Source organism: Bos mutus, chromosome 9, assembly GCF_027580195.1.
Source record: "Bos mutus isolate GX-2022 chromosome 9, NWIPB_WYAK_1.1, whole genome shotgun sequence".
NCBI classification, from domain to species: domain Eukaryota; kingdom Metazoa; phylum Chordata; class Mammalia; order Artiodactyla; family Bovidae; genus Bos; species Bos mutus.
Genome location: NC_091625.1, coordinates 81,130,445 through 81,144,266, shown reverse-complemented (window position 1 = coordinate 81,144,266; position 13,822 = coordinate 81,130,445). Strand labels below are relative to the sequence as shown.

General features: G+C 39.3%; 1 protein-coding gene across 4 annotated transcripts in view; it reads right to left on the bottom strand.

Moving 5' to 3' along the window:
* PHACTR2 (phosphatase and actin regulator 2) overlaps nt 1-13,822 on the bottom strand; it is a 222,528-nt gene that overhangs the window by 101,821 nt on the left and 106,885 nt on the right. For all 4 annotated transcript variants that reach the window (XM_070376795.1, XM_070376793.1, XM_070376796.1 and 1 more), the window contains exon 2: nt 1,431-1,598. In XM_070376795.1, the coding sequence (XP_070232896.1) occupies nt 1,431-1,598 (168 nt within the window). The remainder of the gene's footprint in view (nt 1-1,430; nt 1,599-13,822) is intronic.

Below are 13,822 nucleotides of genomic sequence, written 5' to 3'. Positions count from 1 at the left end.
CACGCCAGGCCTCCCTGTCCATCACCAACTCCCGGAGTTCACTCAAACTCACGTCCATTGAGTTGGTGATGCCATCCAGCCATCTCATCCTCTGTCGTCCCCTTTTCCTCCTGTCCCCAATCCCTCTCAGCATCAAAGTCTTTTCCAATGAGTCAACTCTTCACATGAGGTAGCCAAAGTACTGGAGTTTCAGCTTTAGCATCATTCCTTCCAAAGAACACCCAGGACTGATCTCCTTTAGAATGGACTGGTTGGATCTCCTTGCAGTCCAAGGGACTCTCAAGAGTCTTCTCCAACACCACAGTTCAAAAGCATCAATTCTTTGGCACTCAGCTTTCTTCATAGTCCAACTCTCACATCCATACATGACCACAGGAAAAACCACAGCCTTGAATAGACGGACGTATCATTACTACTTTTTAAATATGAAATGCTCAAAGAAATGACACAGCTGTAGATGCAGCAGAGACAATTTTCTTTAGGAAGCCCTGGTGTCTCTGTCTTATACCCTTGTGCTATTGGTGGTGTTTTCCATTTTATTTCACAACTCTAGAACTAAAGGCCAGCTCTTATCTCTGCACAGACTGGTAAGACATGCTCTGTAATCCATGGACGATACTAGATTCTGGGACAGTGAGGAATTTTTGATGAAGGGGTTATTTTAGATAACAAACATGGAAAAAGCTGAACTTACACCAAGAGATAAAATGTCTTTCTACCTTAAACAATACCACTGACATTGTACACTTGTTTAAATCAAGCTTAATTCTGGCCTGAGATTTAAAGCCAACTTCATCCATGAGTCCATATGAAAGGTACTAAATAATATAATTGTTAAGGCTTAACAAATCCACAAAATAAAGTAACAATAAAAAGTTTTCACACCTGTGTTTTCACACTATGTGTCCTCCAGGACACACACCATTTATTTGTCCTAAGGACATGATAGAAATTTAAAATTAATAAATATAGCAACATTTCTTTTTCATACAGACATTTAAATTTTGCCCACAGAACAAGTACATTTGAAAGACATTTCAAAAATTCTTAATTAACAAATAGGATCATGCTAATGGAACTAAGCAGACAGAGATAATAGAGTGTATATATATGTAAATGGATACTTGCAGCTATAATACTGACAAATAATATTTCCACTTCTAATTTTCCATTTCGTCTTCCTCTCCCTATACATTAATTTTTATATGAATTTACAAGTACGTATTTAAAACAAGATTATGTTAAAAAGCCAAAGTGAATAGAAAAAGAAGACAAATCAGAACCTTAAGTTGTATCACCCTTAAACGAAATAATTTCATTTCAAATACAGATTAATTTTTTTCCCAGAAAAAAAAAATCTGCAAAATACAATCTTTTACCTGTTGGAAAATGTAACAATTTATCCTTTAATAAAGTTATGATATTCATACCTGCTGATGTTTCTCTAAATTTGTCACTCGTCTTCTTTTTCCTCCATTTCCAAGGTTTAAAAATTTTACCAATGGTGGAGAGTTTCCCCTTTCTCTTGAAGGGAGGTGTTTGGGAGCCTGCTGTTGGGCCATCTGAGTTTGCTATAGAAGCTTTGTCCAGTCCATCAACTGTAGAAAGAAAAGTCAAGTCAGAGAAAAGCTGTAATGAAAGTTTGAAACAACATCATCTATTTCTTCCTGCATTGTTCAAAGTAAGCATACCCACTTTAACTGGAATTTCACATAAAGTTTATTTTGCCCCATTTCCCTGCTGGTAGAGTTCTCCTCTAACATCAATCAATAAATCAATCACTCAGAAATTATAGTCCCTTAGATACGCATTTTGAGGTAACATAAAAGAAGCAAAAGACTTACATAAAAGTTAAGGCCAGATAAATAAGGGTCTGCAAAACACAGCTGAATCCATCTGTAACAACCACATCTATATTTTTGTGCAGAAGTAGAGTATTGCCTGGAAAGTCCCACAGACGGAGGAGCCTGGTGGGCTGCGGTCCATGGGATCGCTAGGAGTCGGACACGACTGAGCGCTTCACTTTCACGCATTGGAGAAGGAAATGGCAACCCACTCCAGTGTTCTTGCCTGGAGAATCCCAGGGACAGGGGAGCCTGGTGGGCTGCCGTCTATGAGGTCACACAGAGTCGGACACGACTGAAGCGACTTAGCAACAGCAGCAGCAGAGTAGTGTAAGTGAAACAGGATGTTCCTCCAGAGACTAATTTGGCATTTTCAGTAATGAATATGACAGTCATGGTGTAGCTGAAACCACGCTTTTTTTCTTCACAAAATAAAATTTAATGCCGAGAAGCTAAATTTAAAATTTTACCACACCAAAACTCTTTTGCTTCTATTACCAAAAAAAAATTTAGCTTCAAATAAATTGATAGCTATTACAAATGACAAGAAATATGTGAGAAAGATGGATGTTTTAGGTAATAGAATGCATTTTTATGTGCCTCAGTCTTTTCGTCAACCGGAAGAAAGGCCCTGAACTTTACACTGCCTTGTACTACATTTATAACTGAAAGAAGATGGTGATAATTTATATTACCCCCAACAATCAAATTTCAGTGACAAAAATCTGGAAGCAACTCAGAATGAATAAATGATGGTATTTTTCATGCAATGAAATAGCACTTAGCCATTTCTTTAAAAGGAGCTATTGGTACCTACAACATGAATGCATCTCAGAAACACTGTGCTGAAAAAAAGAAAAAAAGTGACACACAAAAGAATATGTGCTGCGTGGTTTTATTTCTATGAAGTTTTTTAAAAAGGCAAAATGAATTTTGGAGCAAAGAAAGAAGAAAACAATCAGAACAGATGTTGTTTCCTGGAGTGAGATGGAGGTAGGAATCAACTGAGAAAAGATCTGAGGCATCTTCCTGGGGTCCTAGAAATTATCTCAGTAAAGGATGGACTATACAAAACACGTGTTTCCCAGGTGGCCAGTGGTCAGGAACCCACCTGCCAATGCAGGAGAAGTGGGTTCGATCTCTGGGTTGGGAAGATCCCCTGGAGGAGGGCACGGCAACCCACTCCAGGATTCTTGCCTGGAGAATCCCATGGACAAAGGAGCCTTGAGGGCCACAGTTCACTGGGTTGCAGAGTCAGGCATGACTGAAGCGACTTTGTGTGCGTGCATGCAAAACCCATCAAACGGTATTTATGATATTGTGTATTTCACTTTATGTAAAATCTACCTTTAAAAAACCACAAATAGTAAAGTCCAATTAATGGCATGCATGCTGATAGCGATGAAGTGTACTGATGTTCATCAAATAACCTCGAATAGCCAAAGCGATCTTGAGAAAGAAGAATGGAACTGGAGGAAGCAACCTACCTGACTTCAGGCTCTACTACAAAGCCACAGTTATCAAGACAGTATGGTACTGGCACAAAGACAGAAATATAGATCAATGGAATAAAATAGAAAGCCCAGAGATAAATCCACGCACATATGGACACCTTATTTTTGACAAAGGAGGCAAGAATATACAATGGATTAAAGACAATCTCTTTAACAAGTGGTGCTGGGAAAACTGGTCAACCACTTGTAAAAGAATGAAACTAGACCACTTTCTAACACCATACACAAAAATAAACTCAAAATGGATTAAAGATCTAAAGGTAAGACCAGAAACTATAAAACTCCTAGAGGAGAACATAGGCAAAACACTCTCTGACATACATCACAGCAGGATCCTCTATGACCTACCTCCCAGAATATTGGAAATAAAAGCAAAAATAAACAAATGGGACCTAATTAACCTTAAAAGCTTCTGCACATCAAAGGAAACTATTAGCAAGGTGAAAAGACAGCCTTCAGAATGGGAGAAAATAATAGCAAATGAAGCAACTGACAAACAACTAATCTCAAAAATATACAAGCAACTCCTACAGCTCACCTCCAGAAAAATAAATGACCCAATCAAAAAATGGGCCAAAGAACTAAATAGACATTTCTCCAAAGAAGACATACAGATGGCTAACAAACACATGAAAAGATGCTCAACATCACTCATTATCAGAGAAATGCATTTCAAAACCACTATGAGGTACCATTTCACACCAGTCAGAATGGCTGCGATCCAAAAGTCTACAAATAATAAATCCTGGAGAGGGTGTGGAGAAAAGGCAACCCTCTTACACTGTTGGTGGGAATGCAAACTAGTACAGCCACTATGGAGAACAGTGTGGAGATTCCTTAAAAAACTGGAAATAGAACTGCTTTATGATCCAGCAATCCCACTGCTGGGCATACACACTGAGGAAACCAGAAGGGAAAGAGACACGTGTACCCCAATGTTCATCGCAGCACTGTTTATAATAGCCAGGACATGGAAGCAACCTAGATGTCCATCAGCAGATGAATGGATAAGAAAGCTATGGTACATATACACAATGGAGTATTACTCAGCCATTAAAAAGAAAACATTTGAATCAGTTGTAATGAGGTGGATGAAACTGGAGCCTATTATACAAAGTGAAGTAAGCCAGAAGGAAAAACACCAATACAGTATAATAACGCATATATATGGAATTTAGAAAGATGGCAACAATAACCCTGTGTACGAGACAGCAAAAGAGACACTGATGTATGGAACAGTCTTATGGACTCTGTGGGAGAGGGAGAGGGTGGGAAGATTTGGGAGAATGGCATTGAAACATGTAAAATATCATGTATGAAATGAGATGCCAGTCCAGGTTCGATGCACGATACTGGATGCTTGGGGCTAGTGCACTGGGACGACCCAGAGGGATGGTGTGGGGAGGCAGGAGGGAGGAGGGTTCAGGATGGGGAACACATGTATACCTGTGGCGGATTCATTTTGATATTTGGCAAAACTAATACAATTATGTAAAGTTTAAAAATAAAATAAAATAAATAAATAAACTGATGGATAGAATGGAGATGGATAAATATATAATATAGTAAAATGTAGCTAAGTGTTGAATCTAGGTGGTGGATGTGTGGTGATTAGTTGTATAATTCTCCCATCTTCAAAACTTCCTAAATAAAATATTAGGAAATACTAGGGTAAATAAAACAAAAATTGAATGGCAAGAATCTCTGCTTCTAGGAAATGGAATAGACTTACTTTTTACTATTTCTCCTGCTAAATACAACTAAAAGATACCCTGGATGCTATATATAAAACAAACATGAGGGACTTTCCCTGGCAGTCCAGCGGTTAAGACTCCATGCTTCCACTGCAGGGGGTTCGATTCCTGGTCAGGAAACTAATATCCTGTATGCTGTGTGGGGTGGCCAAAAACAAACAAACAAACAAACCATGAATAGACAAATGAGCTGAAAACAAAGTAGACCAGCTTGGGACCTCAAGACCTAAGAAACAGCACGGAGGTAAGATCCCTGTGTTTTCTTTTAGTCTCATGTATTCCTGACTTGCAGCTGAAGTGGTCACCAACCTGAAAACACCAACAAGCACAGACCAATAAAGCCTCAACAAACAGCCTGCTCCCTCTAGTCAAACGAGCCAAAAGGGACAGGCTCACAAAACAGAGAACTTTTAGACGAGAACTGCTCCAACTCCAGACAAACACCACAGAAGAAACTACGACCACCCAAGCCAACAAAGGCTGAGTGGGGAGATCAGACGTCTGTCCTCACAAAGCTCTAATGAGAAGCCCAACGCCCCTCAGAGAGTGGTGTCAGATAGGACCAAGTAGAGAGCCGGAACCTTCCTGCGTGCCAGCTATAACGAAGCACCGTCTACAGTGTCAGTGGAGACCACACCGGAGCCTGGACTTCCACCCACACCCAGTCACGAGGCATGTCTTCTTCTCCCTCCCTCCCCAAACTGGGATCACACCAAACCACTGCCCAGAGGAACGAGACAACCTCCGTCCACTACGGTGTCACTAGAGACCACGTGGGGATCTGGAAATCAAACTATGCCCAGAGTAACAAAGACCCCTCTCCCCGTTTCTGCCACGAGATACCAAGAAAGAATGAGGGGCTGAACTGCAGTAGTGAGGCAGTCCCCTTTGCCTCCTTGCCTGGAGAAGTGTCAAACAAAGCCAGTTAAAGGGTTTCAATAAAGAGTTACAGTCTAATCTAACACAAAAGTGTTGAAGCTTCAATCAAAAATCACCTGACATACCACAAACCAGGAAAATCTTAAACTAAGTGAGAAGAGATAATCAGTACACACCAACACGTAAATCCTTAGGAGTTCTCCTTCCAAACAAGAATGATAAATCCCATTCTTCCCACTCGGAACGTCGACTCTAATCCCAGGCAGAAACGCAAGAACTGCAGTGACTGAGTCTTTTGTAAATGATCCCATGCTGGCCACAGTGCAGCAGGCAGGGAGAGAGATGGGTCAGACTAATCGTAAAGCTAAGTCAGAGTTTAAAAGTAAAATCCTTATTTACTTCACTTTCACTTCTGTCCAACTGCTTTCCTTAAACTAGGAACAAAACCAGGGAAAATCACTTCCACTCCTGTCCAACTGCTTTCCTTAAACTAGGAGCAAAACCAGGGAAAAACTGAGTGTATATTTCTTCTTCATGGAGACTTTATGCTGAAGATTCAGTTTTGAAACAACTTAAATGTTGTGAAATATAAAAGGGCTACTACAAACATGGGAACTAAAGCTACCATCTCCAACTCACCTCTGTGGCTACAGACACACATTTAGTTCTCGTTTTCTCTAAACCTACAACCCTGACACGCCATCAAAATTCTGCTTTTGATCTGAACCACTAAGGAATAATCTATTTTTTTTTCTCCTGAAAAGAAAACCAAATGAAAACAAAAATTAAATAATTCCTTAGGTGACAGAATGTGACAGATAGGGAGACTGAATGAGGTAGCTGAAAAATGAAAAATGAAGGTCTTAAATTCATAGCTACATGAGACATTAACTGCCATACCTTTCTTCATTTTGCAATTACAGTTTTAGTCTTTATCTCTGCCCTGGAAAGTGCCAGGGCAGTGTCCTGGGCCAGTGACCGCGGCACAGTTCACACACACATATCTTTTTCCTGACTGCAAGAATCTACCCATAATTTTGTAATTATCGGGCAATGACAGTAAACCACACTTACAATTAGGAACATATACTGGCATAGGTGGCCACACCGCCACGGTATTTCTCTTCAGTTACGAACACGAAGGGGACTGTCACCTGCTTTGGAGTCATATGAACAGAAACTTGACTCCCTTCTTTTCCCCAAACACCTACGATACTGCCAGGACCACTGATCATTCTACTATTTTTCTTTTGGGCCAGTGTACCATTAAAGTTGACTTGAAACTTTCTAAAATTGTTTTTACAAGTCTAGTGAGTTTGGCATTTACCCACAGATAAAAACAAATCTCCAGGTAAACCCCAGATGGAAGTCTGAATTTCCTGTCTTAAATGTTAATTTTGACTGACTTACGTGTTATGAAGAGGGACCTAACATTCATCAGGTTTTCCTTTTTCACAATGAAAATCAACATCATAAAATAATTTAAATATTATTTAAATATCTTTAAAACCAGTCATTAGCTCTTTGAATGTAGACAATTCAAATGACACACCTCAGTCTATCTTCCCACCAAAGTCAGTCCATTCCTAACAGAACTTGCCCACACCAGCCAGTAAGATCCAGAAAATACATGAAGGTTTTCTCTTTCATTTAAACAGAAATTTATCAATTAGGCAATCCCAGTGCTAATGTGATCACAGAAGCAAAAAATAAATGAAGCTAGATAATTATCATACACATTAAATTCTAGACTTGGGAGAATCTTTTCTTTGATATTTGAGAACGGAATGACAAGGATTCTTAGAAAAATGAAACTATTTAATATGAGAGTGTGTCGTACTTTTTATAATACTTGATAGTTCTCTGATATTCCAGATACTCATCTCTGATTTTTCTCCACACAATTATTTCAGTCATTGAGGAAGTGAGACAAGTGTGGCAGAGCATTCCACCTCACAAATTTCATAGGTGAAAGAACACTTAGAAAAGAACCTCAATAAAAGAAATTCCTGGGGACCGATTCTAAAGAAAGTGATAGCCACTCTATGAGAAAACAAGTGGTGAAGATGGCCTCAACTGTCCCCTGAAATCCTTACATATCTGAAGGTTAATGAGAATACATTTTTGAAGCCAAATAATAACAAAAACAAAGAGAAATCATATGTGATTTTAAGAAAAATGCTGATAATTCTCTGTTGTACTAAGTACACACTTACAATACTACTCATAGTGATTTGACTGTATCAAAGAATATACCTATTAAAAGGGCACTGTACAAAAATATTTGACATTTAAAAATCAAGAACCTAAAGGAAGTAAGAAAACAAGAAACCAACGTTTATTTCCTTAAAATATGGCTTCTAGGCTATCCTCTTCGTCCCTTTGTAAATTATTATGCTTACATAGTATTATCACCATATATAAATATATTTATTTTTATTTCTATTACAGTCTTTTTTACATTTCCACTATAATTCTGCCACCTTCCTCTTTAAAAGCTACGGAGCATACAGCAAAGAAACATTAGGGCAGCACTTGGGGAACATTTAACTCTATTTCCTACCCTTCCGTGAGGCCTCTCTCTCACGAAAGTGACTTAAAAAATATGCTGTCAGACAGCAGCATACATGCAATTCTGGGCACAGAACCAAGTAGACAATAAGGTCGGAGGGAACTGGCGCTATGAGCCGTTGCTGATGAAACTGACTAACAGTTTCTAGGAAAGCTGGTGGCTCTCCTTGTCTTCAGTCATCTAAAGGAGATCCTTCTTGTTGCGGTTGTTTAGGCATAAGTCATATATGACTCTTGGGACCCCATGGACTATAGCCTGCCAGGCTCCTCTGGCCATGGGATTTCCCAAGCAAGAATACTGGAGTGGCTTGCCGTTCCCTTCTCTAGGGGATCTTTCTGGACCAGGGATCCAGCCTGTGTCTCCTGCGTCGGCAGGCGGCTTCTTTACCACTGAGCCACCTGGGAAGCCCACAAAACAAGATCCTTACTCTCTTGCTAATCAGCACCGACGTTTGGGTTGGATCAAGTCTCTTCCTTTTGGGGGGAAGGATGAATAACCGGTGGAAGGAAAGTGAAAAGGAACAGAAGAAAAAAATGTGTGGTATCACATGGGGTTAGGAGTTAAATCCTGAAACTGGTATACTTGTAAACAGGATGAAACATTGGATAATAGATGTTAGGAGCCAAATTTCTCTTTCTTGGAAATGGAGGTTACAGATAAGCAAAGGGGGAAGCCAGAATGATTGATGTGGACTGGATTAGAGTCGGAGATATCAGTATGAACTCCTGTTTTGAATAGAGAGAGAAAGGGAGGGAGAGAGGAAAGATATAGATAGATAGATAGATTATAAGTATATGTATATACATGGCTTGGTATACATACTTGTATTTTCCCATTCATTTTGGGGGCTAGAAGCAATGACACCCCAGTGAGCACTCAGCCTTTGGTTTCTAACAGCATGCTCCAATAAAAGGAATCAGACCTCTTTCCAGAAATGGCTGCTTCCAGGGCTGGGGCAAGGAAAATACTAGATGAGACTGGAGCATCTTCCTTTTCAGAAAGGAAACAAGTGCTCAAAACACATTCTCATGAGAGAATGTCAAAGTCACACAGGAGCCAACAGAGAGTTCCACAGGCCAAAGACAGAACAATCCGGGCAATAGTGCAGTTTTAGATTATCATCCAAACTGATGAACAGTGAATAAATAAATAAGTATGGGATATAACACCTGTATGGAAGAATGGCAACTAATTTATATAAAGCTCCACTCTCAAGAAGGTGGGTCTTAACTTCCCACTCCTGAAATGTGTGGGTTTTACATGGTGACTTCCTTTGAAAGACTTCAGTATGGAAAGGTGGGGAAAAGGAGGCACTTACAGTGAAGAAAGTGACAGACACTGCTTCAGCCAAGTGACGGATGTTGACTTGATCACTGCTAAGTCATGTTGAGAGCATGGACCCTTGATATGATGGAAGAGAATCAGATCTCGAAACCTAGAACCCCACTGTATACCTTTAAGATCATAAAATTTTTGCACCTTGTTTTATGTCCTTGGATATGTTCCAGTGTCTCTGAGCTCACAGTCCATGGAAACTTGAATAGAATATGTACCCTACTGTTGTGTGACAACTGTATAAATCTTAATTATGTTGAATTGGTTCACAGCACTCTTCAGGTCTACTATATTGCCCTTCTATTTCTTTGTATATTACTTCTATTAATTTTTGAGATTTTTATATTGAAACTCCAACTAAAATCTTAATATATCTACTTAAAAAATAATTGCAACATATAGTAGAACTATACATAATCTTGTTCTGTATTTTCCAAGTCTCCTGTAAGTATGTTATCATACCTTCATAATTTAAAAAAGAAAAAAAATACTATAACCCTACTGTAACCCATAAGAAAAACATTAGATAAGCCAAAGTGAGGGTCATTTACAAAATACCTGACCAATAAATACACCTCAGGTCATTAAAAACAAGGGAAGCCTAAGAAATTGTCCCAGACCAGGGAAGGCTACGGAGACATAATGAATGAATGTAAAGTGGTATCCTTCAAGCAAGACCGGAACGATAACAATAACAAAACAACCTTAGGGGAAAACTAGTGAAATCCTAACAAACTGTGGAGTCTAGTTAACAATACTGCACCAAAACCCTTTCCTTGGTTGTAATACATGTATTCTACACATTTAAGAGATGAACAGTAAGAGAAACTAAGCTGGAGGTATATGAGAACTCTGTACTGTCTCTGCAGCTTTTCTGTACATTTGAAACTATTCTAAAATAAAAGCTTCATTTTCAAAACTGTGGAGTAGTTAGCATGGAGAAGATAAGACCTAGAGGAGATTCCTAGCGGACAGCATTTCAGCTGCAGAGAGACCTTGCGGGGCGCTGTCAATTTACCGACAGTAAAGATTTCTGCTGAGGGTTTTAGAAAGTATCAATAATATAATATGTTTTAGACTTGCTCATTTTTTTCTCCAAAATCTCCTTTTATTAATATTTTCAACTCCCAGTATTTTAGCACTAAGAGAATATTTACAGGTCATCAAATTGCTGTCTCAACACTTTGTATTACCTGATGGATCCTAATGAGGTAAGTGGCATCTAACATCCTACAAAAGAGTAGACCATGGGCCCGGTAATTACCAATCCCAGTTACTGTGGAACCACACAGTGGCAATTCTCATGCACACGTGCTGGGTTAGTAGCATGACCTGCCTACACAGAATGACAAATCAAGGAATAAATGTTTAAAGTTACCTGTACTTTATTTTTAAAGCACTGAAGTTCAATTATTTTCAACAATAAACTTCTCCTAGGGAATCAAAAGTAAACTTAAAAGACTGAAGTTTATTTTAGGATCATGGAGGATACCTTTTCCAGCTCATCCATTTTTTCCCCTGAATTCATGGGTATGGGAGAAGAGTAGTATAATTCAGGAACAGAAATCCCAGAGCTCACACTGGTGTGAAAGGTTTGGTGAGCAGAAACAACAATGAACTAGTCACTGACTCATCCTGGGTTTCATGCTCTCCTGAAAGTGGAAATTCACAAGCACTTTATTAAGAGCAGAATTAATAATCATTAGTATTTATTGAGTATTTACTATGAGCCAAGCATTGTTGAGTACTTTACCTGCATTCATTAGCTCATGCCAATGCTTACAATAGCTCTCAGATAAGTACCATTCATCAGTCCCATTTCTGAGACAAGAAAACTATAACACAAAGACTAAGCATCTAACTCAGTAAGTGGTAACTTGTGTGTGTGTTTACATTCAGACAGAGTAAGATTAAATAAGTATCTATTGACTAAATACATAACTAGATTATGAATAAATAGGTATCTTCCAGGACTTCCTTGGTGGTCTAGTGGTTAAGACTCTGCACTTCTAATATAGGGGCCACAGGTTCAATACCTGATCAAGGAACTAAGATCCCACAGGCTGCATGACATGGCCAAAAATAAATAAAATAGGTATCTTTCTAGGAGAGATCTTGGGTGAGAAGTGACGTCTGCCTGCCTCCAGAGGTGGCCCTCTTAACCACTGTACTGCAAGGTCTCCTTTAACTCAGTGCTTTTTTTCTTTTTCCTTTTTGGCCACACCCTGTAACATGCAGGGTCTTATTTCCTGGACCAGGGATCAAACCCGTCTCCCCTGCAGAGGAAGTGTGAAGTTTTATTCACTGGGAAGTCAGGAAAGTCCAACCAACTTGGTGCTTTGATTCACCCTGTAAAGGTCAGGGCAGTGATGGAGAGTAAGATAGGATTCTCCCCCTTACAGGACTTCACAGTAAAGTTCGGGAAGCAGGAGTGATCAGTGGTCAGTGACACCAGCCAACTGAGAAGGTGCTAGAATAAAGACAAAAGCAGACGTCTGGCTGGCGCGGTTTGGGGCGATTTCACAGGGAGCGGGAGACTTATTCACCTGCTAATGCAGGTGACTCAGGAGGCGTGGGTTCAATTCCTAGGTTGGGAAGATCCCTTAGAGAAGATCATTCTAGCATTCTTGCCTGAAAAATCCCATGGACAGAGGAGACCGGCAGGCTACAGTCCCTGGGATTGCAGTCAGTCAGACATTACTAAGCAACTGAACATAAACACACAGGGAACTTGAACCGGGACTGCCAAGAGAGTAGCCTTTGAAGGGGAAATCAAGGAAGAGAAATGTCCTAAAAGTGAAAATTCAAGGATGGCTGACCTTTTTAAGTAATGCCAAGAAAAATGTTCTCATTATCCCAGTCCTGAGCTCATCAGACACATATTTATGGGGAAAAAACAAAGCAAATTTATAAAGTCCTATCCTCAAACAAGTGGAATGGTTAAATGTGAAATTTTTAAAAAGAAACTAGAGAATTTTTGTATTTTCTAGATATTAGTGTATGTAAACTAGATTAAAAATCTGAATTTTATCAGTTAGATCTTAGTTGATACAGAAGAAAATTGCTTTTCATCTGCTGATTGTTCCTTTAAAAATAATCAGCATTAAGGTAATAATCATGGCTAAAAAAATTTTTTTTAATGTTTAGCTACCATCTTTTTAAATCCAACAAGAGTAAAAGAACAGAATGCAGACAAGTAAGAAAAGAATGTGAAAAACATTCCAATAATAGTTAAATAGAAGAGTTTTGGCCCCTCTGGAGGAAGACTAATACTTATTTACTAGTTATTTAATTATGTACTAGGCTATCATTTGCCTCCCAAGTTGACAATTTCCATTTCACTGTCACTATAGTTATCTAAATAGGTTTGGGATTAAATCAGTTTTTCCACTGTCATTGAAATGAATACTATGAAGATTTTTCAAAATAATGTTTGAGAAATAATATGCACACAGCAAGTAAATGATCTGGTACATGAGAGCACCATCCAGATCAAGGTCTAGGTCATTTCCAGGCTTAGAAAATTTCTTTGTGTGCCTTCCCAATCAATACCATCCTCTCCATCCATGTTGTTGTTGTTCAGTTGCTCAGTCGTGTCCGACTCTTTGCGACCCCATGGACTGCAGCACGCCAGTCCTCCCTGTCCTTCAGTATTCCCGGGGTTTGCTCAAACTCATGTCCATTGAGTCAGTAATGTCATCCAACCATCTCATCCTCTGTCGTCCCCTTCTCCTCCCGCCTTCAATCTTTCCCAGCATCAGGGTCTTTTCCAGTGAGTCAGCTCTTCACATCAGGTGGCCACAGTATTAGAGCTTCAGCTTCAGCATCAGTCCTTCCAATGGTTATTCAGGATTGATTTCTTTTAGGATTAACTGGTTTGATCTCCTTGCAGTCCAAGGGACTCTCAAGAGTCAAAAGCATCAA